The 13,568-nt window shown below is 35.9% G+C and overlaps 1 protein-coding gene across 2 annotated transcripts in view; it reads left to right on the forward strand.

Annotated features, from left to right (window-relative positions):
* Positions 1–1,950: 1,950 nt before the first annotated feature.
* LOC125242074 (translation initiation factor IF-2-like) overlaps positions 1,951–13,568 on the forward strand; it is a 93,557-nt gene continuing 81,939 nt past the window's right edge. For both annotated transcript variants that reach the window (XM_048150776.1, XM_048150777.1), the window contains exons 1-3: positions 1,951–2,156; positions 2,446–2,517; positions 3,160–3,260. In XM_048150776.1, coding sequence (XP_048006733.1) covers positions 2,085–2,156; positions 2,446–2,517; positions 3,160–3,260 — 245 coding nt within the window. In that variant the 5' untranslated portion in view covers positions 1,951–2,084. The remainder of the gene's footprint in view (positions 2,157–2,445; positions 2,518–3,159; positions 3,261–13,568) is intronic.

The raw sequence follows: 13,568 nt of genomic DNA on the forward strand, positions 1-13,568 counted from the left end.
GCAGCGTCGCAGGGACATTCATAAAGACTCTATTTCGTTGGCGCAGGTTATACGTTTCTGAACTATGGTATTTATTTTCTTCGAATAGATTAACGTTTTTTTTAACAAATTTGCAGGTTTCTAAAATATATAAGGCTGTCAGCGTTAAAATCTTTAGATTAGGGAAGGGGGGAAATATTTAATATTTTCACCTGTGTAGCTAATTCATACATTACAAAAGGCTCAAAGGATGTCATAAATAAGATAGCTCAAGGGTTAAAAATAAATAATATATTTTCATATGGGGTTTAAGTTGAGGTATACACAATGGATTATTTTCCATAGTTTGACCCTTTATCTGCCATAGTTTGGTATACCATAAGGCAATACAATACAAATGGTTTATTCGCAGTAATATGGTTACAAAATGGTCTTATATACTAGATAGTTCTACATATTACACCTTTCCAGGCGTGCGAATTTTAAACAGTCAAGAATTCAAAATTCTTTAACTACTTATACCTAACATGCAACTTACTAACTAATGTCTTAATAATAAGAGTCCTCATTGTAAGCGAAGAACTCGTTTACTGAGTAAAATACTCTAAGAGTAAGCCATTGGTGGAGTTGAGCTTTAAATCGATTCAAAGGCAAGTTACGTAGTTCAGCAGGCAGTTGATTAAAAACTTTGATGGCCATTATGTAGGCATTCCTTCTACAGTAGTACAGATTTGTTTTCGGTAACACTAATTTTGCAAACATAACAATATCTTCTCTTAAATAAGTAGTGTCTGATAAATAAGACGAATATTCGTATAGTTTGGTACTGCCAGCGGCGATACGAGTACGGCTAAAAATTCAAAGAGGTTAGCAGGTTAGTAAGTTATTCAATGGGATTGACAACTGCTATTCTATTAAAGATTTGCTTAGACGAAGCCAACATGAGATTTTCCTGCCTCTTAACACCTATTTATACTTACTGTGATCATGCCAATAAAAAGCGAGATTACAAGACAAGCTATGGAAAAAAAAATGTTTAAGCACTAGTTTATTGAGATGACACGGGTTAAAAAAAGTTTAAGTTAAACTTACGTGAGTTCCTTTAAATGCGTGTTTATTGTCGCTAAAGGGGGTTCATATAGCTCCATTATACCTTTGCTTAATAGTTGTATGGTCTTCGCATCGTCAGTTTGATTTACGCTAGGAAAGGATAACGAAACTTTAGCAAGTGGAAAATATTTTCGTCATAATCGTTTGTAAAGCCGCCTATACTTACTTTTCCATTGTTTTAACGAGAGCAATGAACGATCTGTTTGTGTTAATATTCAGAGTACCAAAGTATTTCACGAATTAATATAAAATATAAGTTAAACAAAATTTTCTGCAAACAACTTTCAATATCTGTTTTGACAGACTGAAACGAAAACGAATTGACATTTTTTTGATATACATCTCAATTTAAATATGGCAACACAGAAAATAGCTGCATTCCACTTATCACTTATACGTCAGCAATGTCAGCATATTTGTCTTTTGCAAATTTTATATCATAAATTTTTTTAATACACAGTGTGATGTGCATATAACATGTAATATTTGTGTTTATGAACATTTTCAGAGTGTTATATGGTTTTCAAATGTATGTGTAATAGGAACGCATTCTTTTTTATGTGAAAATGGAGGTTGATAACATTCGTTTCCATTTTACGTACCATGTTCCTTTTATTCAATGAAAAATATTGGAAAGGTACACATTTAGTTACAATAAAGACCGACAATTATTGAATTGAAATACTTATATATAAATATTCTTACTGACTTGAAAACTTCGTCAGAAATAAACGGCAGTTAAATATATTCATATGATTCATTCAATATATCTGCGTTATTTGAAACGTAAACCTTGATGGCCGCTAAAAAACTTTGATAGAAAAAAAAAAAACAATTTCACTATCTTCACTTGTTTATTAGTGGTTATACTCTTTGGTGTAAGCATTTTGTTTGAGAGGGGATTTCACGGACAGTGGAAGTTTAATCGTTTAAATTTCTTGGAGTCATTTATATCAATAAAACTGGAGGTCTTGCAAAAACCGGAGGGCGGCGACATGTCGGTCGTAGCGCGACGGGACTCCGGAGATTATTCAGATTCCCAGGAAATCGAGCGAAATTCGACAAACGTGAGTTAGAAACACTGACCGCCAGCGACAATGGCAAAAATCAACTTTCGTTTGGCCATTATTAGTATTACGCGGGCACTTTCACCGGTGCATTCGCGTGACGGTGTGACCATTTCTTTTCGCAAATGAGGTCACGATTGGGACCACTCTCCGCGGCGCCGTTGATGTGTTTAGACTTTAATTTTAGCCGCGGGTGACGCCACGTAGAATTTGAGACTAGTTTGTTTTGAGAGCAAAGTCAAAAGACTTGTTTGTTGTCATGCAATTGCTAAAGGTGGCTGGTTTGCAGGATGGGCCAGAGTCGGACTACGATTCGGCGGCCAGTGACACCGAACACTCTGATCAGGACCCTGAGAGTCAGGTAATTTATTCATGCAGTTTCTAATCCTTTCTAATTGTCATATTTCTTCTAAGATCATTAATTCTAATTGCATGCTTATTGGAAATAACAGTCAAATAATTTCATTTTATTACTTCAAGACATGGAATTCCTAGTACCACATCATGTGTTTAATGTAAATGAAGGTAGGTGCATTATTGTGTATGATAGTGATGTAGTTTAGTATTTGACTGTGTAACAGGTATATGGCCCATGTTTTTTCAAACTTGTCCACCCCAACCTTTTTTGATTTGGAACTTTTTATGTGATTTCCACTCAGAATCACAAGTTCTTTCAATCCTGATGAAAGTGTCCCAAGGTTTTTTCCCATTCTGTTACCATTTTTTCATACATATTGTATGGCGGTAGCGGAATGGAAGGTCTGAAAAATGTATGAAAATCATGGGACTTTTTTTCTCCTATCAGGATCGAAAGACCTGACCGATTCTGAGTATGAATCGCATAAAAAATACCCATGTTACGAAAAACAGTGGAGTGGACAACTTTGAAAAAAATGGCACACATCTACAAAATCCGGGATTGTTCTGTTACCCTACTCACATCAGTATACTCATAGCTGAAGGTTATGATCTTAACTTGACTGTGTCTTGCACATGTTTTCAGGAGACGGAGAGGCGAGTAGATGATGACGAAGACAGGAGTAACCCTCAGTACATTCCGAAGCGGGGCACATTCTACGAACATGACGACCGAACTGCAGCTAGGTGAGATTTATTTAAGTTCTCTGAATTTTTACCATTTGTTATTGTCTCTTTTTTTATTTATTTTATTGTCTCTTTTTTTACACAGTAGAAAATCATAAATTGGAAAAGGATGGTGTGTTCCCATTACTATAAATCAAGTGTCAAATTATTTTATAGTATCTTATCTATAGTATTTTAATTATTGTTTCACTTGTTACATAATGTTGGGCTAAAATTACATATAATATGTGCACTAACTTTTAACTTCGCTCGCGTTAAATTTGAAACTATACAAACTTCCACCCCCCAGTTTAGGGAAGTAGGGAGTTAGAAAGAGAAAAAGTAGCCTATGTCACTCTCCATCCGTTTAACTATAAAATAAAAAAATAAAATAACTATCTCCTATATATCTATAATATTAGTACGAATATTATAAATATATAGGCCTGTATAATTAAGTTCTGGACCTCAAAATGATATAGCAGAACCGTTATTTACTAAGCTCATGACTGGTGCTGTCCTCACTTTGTATGTTAAATCTTATGAAGTCGAATTATTTCCAATGGCCGCTGTTAGCATTAAAGTTTATATGGTCATGAAACTCATGAAATTGCGTGTACATATTTGTGACCATCTTATTTTACCCGAATAGGGTTTCCCATTTAAAAATAAAAAAGAAATGTATGAAAAATTATTTAATCGATAATATTGAAAGGCAAATGTAATTTTATAATGTATTTTTTTGGAGGAGGCGCCGTAAGCCTTCGGTAATTGTGTCATATACTTGAAAATTTCGACCCTTGCCGCCGTGACCAGTTGGCCGAGTGGTTGAGGCATCCGTGGCTATAACGGAGTACGCTGGTTCGAATCCAGCATTAGACACTTGGAGGCCTTGGTAATTTTTTCTTTGTATATGACATTTATTTCAGTTTTTATATTAAAGGAAAAAATGGAAAAATTTACGCTTCCGGCGAGACTTGAACCCGCATCATTTGCAATCCGTGCAAGGCTCTTAACCAATTGAGCTACGGAAGCCACGCCGGACATCGCAAATTTTTCCATGCCTTTCCTTATGTACACACGTCTTGGGGTGACGTCTACGGCCATCTACCGACAGACTATTACATCTTGTAACGGCACTGGAGTCTCAAGTTATATTGAGAATTCACCAGTAACAATGTGCTAACCCATACTAAATTTATTTTTAACAAGCAGAAACGTCTGCTAACGATTCTAAACATTTTTATATTAAAGGAAAAAAATGGAAAAATTTACGCTTCTGGATTTACATAAGGAAAGGCATGGAAAGATTTGTGATGTCCGGCGTGGCTTCCGTAGCTCAATTAGTTAAGAGGGGGTCGTACGAAATCCTCGAAAAGTGCATTCGGCGTTTAACAAATGCTGCTCACATTTCTAAATTAAATGAAATAAAATAAATGTAGTTATTATCTTAAAGAGTGTGTCTACAACTTTTGACTATTCACAATCTCCAATTATTAACGGTGTAATAACTAAACCCACACAAAGTTGATCTAAAATGAGAAAAACGTATGTCGCCGTTTAGTAAACTTTGTTAAAAAAATTCAATACTCTAGTTATAACATTATGTGATTCTGAAAGCCAGATAAATGGACTACAAGTTTTGAGGTTTTTTATATTTTTCCTCTCAAAGGCAACAAAGAAATTTTACCTTAAATTTAAACTATCGTAAAATTTCCATACATTCGCCATTGCTGTCAGAATTCTCCTTTCGATTAGATGCCGTGAGCGGCTCATCGGAGGCAGACGTGTCGCCGGTCGCTCCGCGTTGACAATTAAATTTGACAAATATTTTGACAGAAAATCGTGTACGTACACGAAAAACCATACCAGTGTAAAACTGTGCTCAAAATAAATAGGGTAAGTCGATAATGTCAGGTGGAGATCCAATCTCATTTAAAGTGTAAAGGTGCATGGCTTGTGCATCAAAAAGAAATAAAAATATATCACATTATTAAAGAAAATAACGAACACAACCGAATGAGTATAAATGATTTCATTCTACTTCGGTTAAATTGAAAAGAGTTTCATGTTTTCTTTTACTCATTGGAATAAATTTTCATTACGCTGGTATTAACAGTACGTCATTTTAAAAATATATATGACAGCACCTACGTCAAATTCTGTCAACCAGGTTGTATGTAAACAATTATAATTTAATTTATTTTTACATATTTAGATACTTATTAATCGATTCTTACTTAGAATAGAAGAAAGGGAAATGCGGGCGGGTATATAAGTACCTATTTATTAAATACAATATTCCGTATGGTGTGCTTCTGGTGCAAATTTTTAAGTATATAAAAAAATGTTTCAATTTCATTAAAGATTACCCTGTGCATACCACGAACACGTACCTAAGTAACCGTAAGTTCATCGTTGTTTAGAAAGTAACGCTCGTTTTGAATGGCACTTCTCCATTCAACTAGACCAGATGTTCATGGAACAGTCACCAGCATACGTATATGACTATGAACGGCCGTGACAACATATCCGATTCTCTATAGGGGCCATAAGTATATGACGACATATTCCCGGCAAAAAATTGTGATGCTTCGTGACCGGCAAAAACATAGTCTCTCTTTCCAGCGTCTCGCGAGCGTAGCGTCGGGTCGGGCCAACTGTATGGAAAAAGACGCCGCGTCGCGTCGGCGCGGCTTAGCCATACAGTTGGCCCGACGCTACGATCGCGAGACGGTAGATGTGGGAGGGTCCTTATCCGTATAAATATCTGATCGGGTCGCTTAAAAATATTTGTTTCCTTATAAAAATCTAAATTACACTCTCACTCGCATAATTATCTATCCATTGTTAAAGCAAATATATATCTTACGGGCTAGAAATCATTAATATGTAATTAAAGTGCAATAACAAACCCTACCTTAGTTGCCTTAGAGCGGTAAATTGTATGAGGTGATTTGACATCTCACGAAACACGTGCAGTATTATATTGTCGTTGCATATGTCTGTCTCATCTGTTCTTAAACTATGACAACTAAACTTATTACAAATCTGATATCAGAAGCCTTTTTACAAGCTTTTATTCAACTTGCCTTGTTAGTTTGGGTCAAAACGTAGAAGCTAAATTTGACCCACTTTCCGGTTTCCGATTGAGCTGAAATTTTGCACACATAATGTAAATCACGTGACAATGCAATATTATGGTATCATGGAGGTGATCTGATGATGGAGCAGAAAGGTGGTCAGAGGAACTCTGTTATGAAACGTCGTATCCCCATTGAGTAAGCGGTTTTTAGAAACATCTCGGAGAGCAATAGATGATTGTTGAAAGAAAGGTACAGTCGGCTAAGGTAAAGCTTGTGCCAAAAATGAAATTTTTGCAAAAAAAAAAAATTGGGAGGTGTAATTTTTTATTATCTCTGCATTTCATTGAGAAGAAAAACCGGCCAAGAGCGCGTCGGGTCACGGTCAGTGTAGGGTTCCGTAGTTCCAGGGAAAATAATATATTTAGGGGCATGAAAATGTCTGTCAAAGTTGGCATTTAAATTTATTGTATTATTTACTCCTTTTAACTTTATTTTTGTGTGAAATTTTGCTCAGAATTTGTTCGTTATCCTTTTGAATGTAGTGTATAGTATACATATACATATACACTGTATACCTACACTTCTAAAGTTTATGTTCCATACATACTTACTACAATTTTCTTTTCATTGATAGACGATTTCAATTTCAATTTTCAATTTCAATTTGATGGATAAATATCCGCGGCCTGAGAGGTGAATAGGATCAGGAATGGGGGGAATCGGGTCGCAAAGGGGGTGAATAGGTTTACGAAGGGGGTGATTAGGGTCGGAAGAGGGGTGAATTGGGATGTGTGGTCAATGGTTGTCAAATTGTATATAAAAGATATATAACTTACCTAAAGTGATGTTTTTATGAATGACCTCTCTGTATATGGACGCAATTTATACGTCAATGTATTGCTTCGTAGTTAGACTAGATACAAGAAATCAACATTTAGAAATGTTAATTACACTTCTGTCAACCTCCACGTTTCACCCATGATTGCTATAATATAAATGGATTACTTTAAAATAAAAATCATAAGTATGAAACTATACAACTAGGGAAGAAATAAAATTATTTTATTGAATAATTTTTGATTTGTTCTTTTTCAAGTTTATATAAATAATAAATTCTCAATTCGCTCAAAGGTTGAAAGAGACACCTTATAGGGATAAGTTCGCCTTTGTACACCATAACTATACTGTATTTATATGTCCTAACTAGGGATGTACCGACTAGTCGCCGACTAGTCGGGAAAGCCGACTATCCGGCCACTTTTGTAGTCGGCGACTAGTCGGCAAAAAAGGCCGAATAGTCGGCACTTCATAAGTGATAGAACAACAGTACAAAAATAAATCAACAGCTGATGTGGTTGTATTGTGTACCTATTTGTTATGCCTTTCTTAGTCAAAACAACAAATATCAGATATTACAAAAATAATGTCCTACTTAGGACTATCAATTTCATAGGCAGGATTACTAATTCATTACCTACTATGCCAAACCGGTTGTTAAAAATGGAAAATCTATCTAAATATTCTCATAGACATTTGAACCTGTAAAAAAATTATGAAAAGCGCGAACAAAGGACCAAAAACGACATTCAAAATGTGAACTTAGTTGAAAAAACTGTTTTGGCCGACTAGCCGACTAGTCGGCCGACTAATCGGCCACCCCAGCGCCGACTAGTCGGTAGTCGGCCTAGTCGGCCAAGTCAATATTCGGTACATCCCTAGTCCTAACTTGTCTTATGTACAATAAAGTGTTCACATACATACATACATAAATTGAAATAGATATCATACACGAAAGAAAAAACGACAAGGCCTACTGATGGCCGAGCCGGGAATCGAACCCGGGTCTTCAGCTTACGCAGCTAACGTCATTACCACTAGGCCACCCGCCCGCCGTGTGGTACCCAACGAAATTTCTCTAGTGTATGTTATCTCTGATAGGCACATTTTGACCACCTCGTATATGAATCTTATAAGGCCCATTTGCACCAACCACTTAACTCAGGGTTAGTGGGCTGTCAACTGTCAAATTCCATGTAAAATAGTGGGTTAACCCTCAGGTTAATCCTCCATCTTCGTTGGTGCAAGTGGCACTTAGAGGATGACGGTATAGCGAGAGACATGGCGGATAAACTTTTTTTTTGGCATTTAATTTTTAAGGTATGCTCCCAGCCGAAGATCAGCGCTGATGAAGAGGCACCAAAGAAAACACGTCCGTTCCATACAAGATTTATTAGCAGAGAGCGAAAATATAAACCTACCCACAATCAGTCGGTGCTTATAATTACTAAACTACCCACATATGTCACAAATTTATTTCAAAAAAACTTAATGTCATTGTCAGCTTGCCGGTAATATTTGTGGGGTTTGAAATGATATTAAGGACCAGAAGTGATATTAAAAAAAAACTATACATTTATAACCTTTTGAATTTTGGAAGTCGGTTAAAAAATCTCGCCAAATGAGAATCTTTTTTCGCACAATTGTAAAACTAAATTATCTTTACTAGTTACCTCTAAAATACTAAATGAAATGACATCTATTGCGACTTAAGTAGTTTGCATAAATTAGTAACCCAATTCACCTAGAGACGGCGCTGCACTTTGGGCTACTTAGTACATCGTTTTCTGAAGATTTTGGGTTCATGGGGTCGGAACGGGTATGAACTACCGTAATTTGTGCTGAATAGGACCAAAACCGACTTTTGAACGTCGATAGCACTTTTTTTATATGTTCCATGCTAATTTTTTACACAAAAAATCTTCCAGCGGTGTGAACTTCGGTTTGTCTTTGAAAATATGTCGTTTTATTTAGTAATTTTCGCTCAACCTAACGTTGGGGTGAATAGGGAAAAGTGCTAGGGTTGACCCTTTTGGACTACGAACAAAACCTGACTAACTAATATGTTATGAGTAGTCGGTTATGTATTATTAAAATAAATTTATCGAAATCTACACATATGATAACCTTAAACCAACCTTTATAAATGGTGCTCTGACGCAGTGAACAAGTAAGTATGGTCGTGGGCAGTGCGGATAACGTGTTAAAATATAAGCATAGTTTGTTGCTATTTTTCATGTTTAAATAACTTCTAAACTAACGTAGTGGTATTCAAGTAAAAGGTTCACAGTGAATATTAAGTAGCTTGCCAGAAATGTGTTTCTGCTTAGCTATACCTACCATTGTAAGTATTGAGTTTTGTATCATAAAGTCAAACTAGGCATTTATTACTAATGATTTACTCTGTGGGGTGCCTTTGATCACTTACTTGCATGGGGTAACATTGACCATAATGACACATAGTTGATTATTGTCTGATTATGTCACGGTACTTGTTGAGTTAAGGCAGATAATTTGATCTCTTCGTGTGATAAATATTGAAACAATTGCAAATAAAGTTGGTTTTTCGAAGAAGTTAGGTAATTTTTTTTTGATCAAAGTAACCCCAAAATAGCGTTAAAGAGTTGTAATATTTGACTGTGCGAACCGTTTTTTTATCTTTTCTTGAGATAAAATACTTTTGCAAGGGGTTACATTCGATTACCATTTAAAAAAACATAGGGTATCAAAGTAACCCCAATGTCAGTTTAAGTTTGATCTCATAGTTTTCTTTTTCTGCGTACATTATTTTGTTACTTTTCTAGATTTTTAGCAGGAAAAGACTAAAAAAGTTGATGGTCCCATTTTTTTTCTTTCTTTACATTAATAAATACCCATTAAATGTAGAAGCTAGCTATAGCTACCCATTACATGTAGAAGCTAGAGAAGTTTAAATTCCCAAATTGGTCAATGTAACCCCAGTTTACGGTAGACACCGTGAATCTATTCTAATAATTCTCTATTTATTTGAAAGAAAAATCGTCACGATTCTAAAATATGCAATCTAAGATAAAAATGCTTTTCATATATAGTTACAAACTTAGTTCAGAATTTTTTTTCGTACAACTTTTATTAAATTGGTCTACCTATCAAGTTCAAAATAATTTTCCTAGAAAGTCTTTATAAAGTCCTGCTTTTGAGATTTTTTCATATTTGAGAAAACAGCCCTTATTGCCTGAAATACGGCAGTGATATTGACATTATTGACATTGACATTTGCTTTTTCGTATTTTGACTGCACTGTTGTATTTTTTGCCATGCTAATTTGAACCTTATCTCTGAGCGATGTTTTTTAATTTTCAGTCACGTCACAGATGTTTATGACATAACATCTAGGTATTTAGCCATTTTAAAAGAAACTACAAGGGACTTTACAGACGTGGCGACTGCAACTGGTACAGGGCCTAAGCTATAATTTAAAATTATATTGTGATTTTTATATGTTTTTTTGTATTTTATTTATTACCAAGTATGAGTTTCAACATTTTCAACTCAAGAAACTGAAATTTAGAGAAGAGACTCGAAAATTGGGTAAGATAAAGGGTCTGATGCAGATGGCGATGGCGGTATTGGGATAAGATAAGATATGCGTCGATATTCCCTATCTTTCTTTGAGTCTCTGACTTGACTGCTGCTAGCTGTACTCTATTCATTAGGTTTTTATTTTATACACATACTTTATTTTGTATCAAACTAAATGTTATAAAAACCTAACGACCAAAAAGAATAAAGAAAATATCTGATAGTCTTTAATACAACCCGCATATACGTAATGCACAGCACAGGCCTCTGAAGACCTGCAGGGCAATCATAGTCGCGCGATAAATGATAAAACATCGGACCGTCCCTATTGCACTTACAAATAGTGCGATAGGGCTGAATGTTTTATCATTTATCACGCGACCATAATTGTCTGCCTGGAGGTATCGGCCTTCACACACGACTTTGAATAATGTTTGCGGGGATAGGCAGGCTGACGATTTTTAATCTAAGTATAGAAAAGTAACGCAAAATGAAGTGCAAAGTAATTTGAAATACACCTAGATAAACAATCAACTGAGTAAGGAACGTTATCTACATATTTAGGTAAATTTAAGTCACATGAGACATGAACAGAGAAGGAAAGCTAGATGATGCGTATTTTTTCTCTGTCTTCTTGTATGCTACCTTTTTTACAGTTTAATTTCTCAAAGGAGGTCAGTAGTTGACTACAAACTCAAAATAACACTCTTGAAAAAAATTAAGGGTCACTGACCTTTCACAGTAAATTGAGGTAGTGTGAGTGAAGGGTGTTTGTGTGTGTAATGGGGTAATTTGACAGATTCTGAAAATTCTCCCTGCTCTACCCCCTCTTAAGAGCCTTGCACGGATTGCAAATGATGCGGGTTCAAGTCCCGCCGGAAGCGTAAATTTTTCCATTTTTTCCTTTAATATAAAAATGTTTAGAATCGTTAGCAGACGTTTCTGCTTGTTAAAAATAAATTTTAGTATGGGTTAGCACATTGTTACTGGTGAATTCTCAATATAACTTGAGACTCCAGTGCCGTTACAAGATGTAATAGTCTGTCGGTAGATGGCGCTAGACTTCACCCCAAGACGTGTGTACATAAGGAAAGGCATGGAAAGATTTGCGATGTCCGGCGTGGCTTCCGTAGCTCAATTGGTTAAGAGCCTTGCACGGATTGCAAATGATGCGGGTTCAAGTCCCGCCGGAAGCGTAAAATTTTTCCATTTTTTCCTTTAATATAAAAATGTTTAGAATCGTTAGCAGACGTTTCTGCTTGTTAAAAATAAATTTATTTCAGTTTATGGACAAATAAAGCTTTTAGTATTATTATTTGTGACCATCAAGGCTACTCCTTTACGTACGTTTGCTAATAACGCGAAAGAAAAGATATCTGTTCGTTACAAAACCCACAGTGGCCTAGTTTAGCCTTTTAGCCTACAAAGAAAACCTTATTAACACCAAATGTATCAAATGCATTCCATACCAAATAACGACAGAACCTCCAATTGAAGAGCATGTGGTAAACAAACAAATAATTGCCTGCAGCTTTCTAATGTTCGCGCTCCGCTGCCCAGTGCGTACATCGCGTGCATTACCAGTTAGCTGACCGATTGATAGTCGTTCTATACTTCGTTTCTTTTAAGATTAGAATTATCTGTCAAACGGGTAAACAAAGAAGCAGTGGTCGTAGACCTTCCTTCTTCGATTTCGGCCGATACCACTGATTTCTTGGAACTTATAACTTATAATACTATGTACATAAGTTCCAAGAAATCAGTGGTATCGGCCGAAATCGAAGAAGGAAGGTCTACGACCACTGCTTCTTTGTTTACCCGTTTGACAGATAATTCTAATCTTAAAAGAAACGAAGTATAGAGATGGGCCGAATACAGACTTTGCCTAATACGAATATTTGGCTAAACATTCGGTGCAGCTCTTACCGATCCGAACATTCGGCCGAATAATTGATTGCGCAATAATTTTAAAGCTGATGTTGAGATTAAGGGCCAGTTGCATCAAACACAGTTAACGGACACATCATCGTCACGCGGCAGAGGTCTATGGAACTTCTCATATGTACATACTTTTTAGCGAGCGTTTTGACGGTGACTAGACGGTTTGGTGCAACCAACCCTAAAACCTGAAGTAATGGATACGTAACAATTATGTCATTATGACTCCTAATGTTCCATCATTTGGTGGATAAATAATATTTTGTTTTTTCTTTCTTAAGCTACGGTTTTTTTGTAACTTTTTCACCAAATATTTACAATGCTGACGTACTTGAAATAGGCTTCATTATCCAATAAACTACGAAACAATGTCAATCGCAACTACCGACTACGAACATAGAAAACTTTCCGAATAAGCCGAATACCGAATGTTTACCGAATATTCGGCCCATTTCTACCTCATTCCTTCCAGTTTACTATGAAATTGATACATATTAATGACTCAGATAACTGATTAGCAGACTTGTCTTCTCTTTATTGGCTTGTTATATCAAGATAAGACTTGACTGTATGTCTGGGCTTAATGTAGGCATTGGTCCCACCGCGAGCTAGTAAGCTATGAGCTACCGTCTATAAAAACGAACAAAAGATAAGCGGAAAGATAACTGCTACTTGTCAATAGATGTCGCGACGAACGAAAAGTCTAATGCTCACCAATTTTTAGCTAATATTACAATAGTATTAACCAGTATTCTGTTTTCAATTCCTTCTTACAAGCGTAATACAAGTTGTAAACTGTTCTAATATTAAATTTTTGGCAGACGAGACACTGTGACACCCAGTATCGAGTAGTGGTACTGAGAATTCACGCCATTTGACGCGTGATTGTGGCTAGATGTTACTTAAC

The sequence above is a fragment of the Leguminivora glycinivorella genome, unplaced genomic scaffold (assembly GCF_023078275.1).
Source record: "Leguminivora glycinivorella isolate SPB_JAAS2020 unplaced genomic scaffold, LegGlyc_1.1 Scaffold6, whole genome shotgun sequence".
NCBI lineage: Eukaryota > Metazoa > Arthropoda > Insecta > Lepidoptera > Tortricidae > Leguminivora > Leguminivora glycinivorella.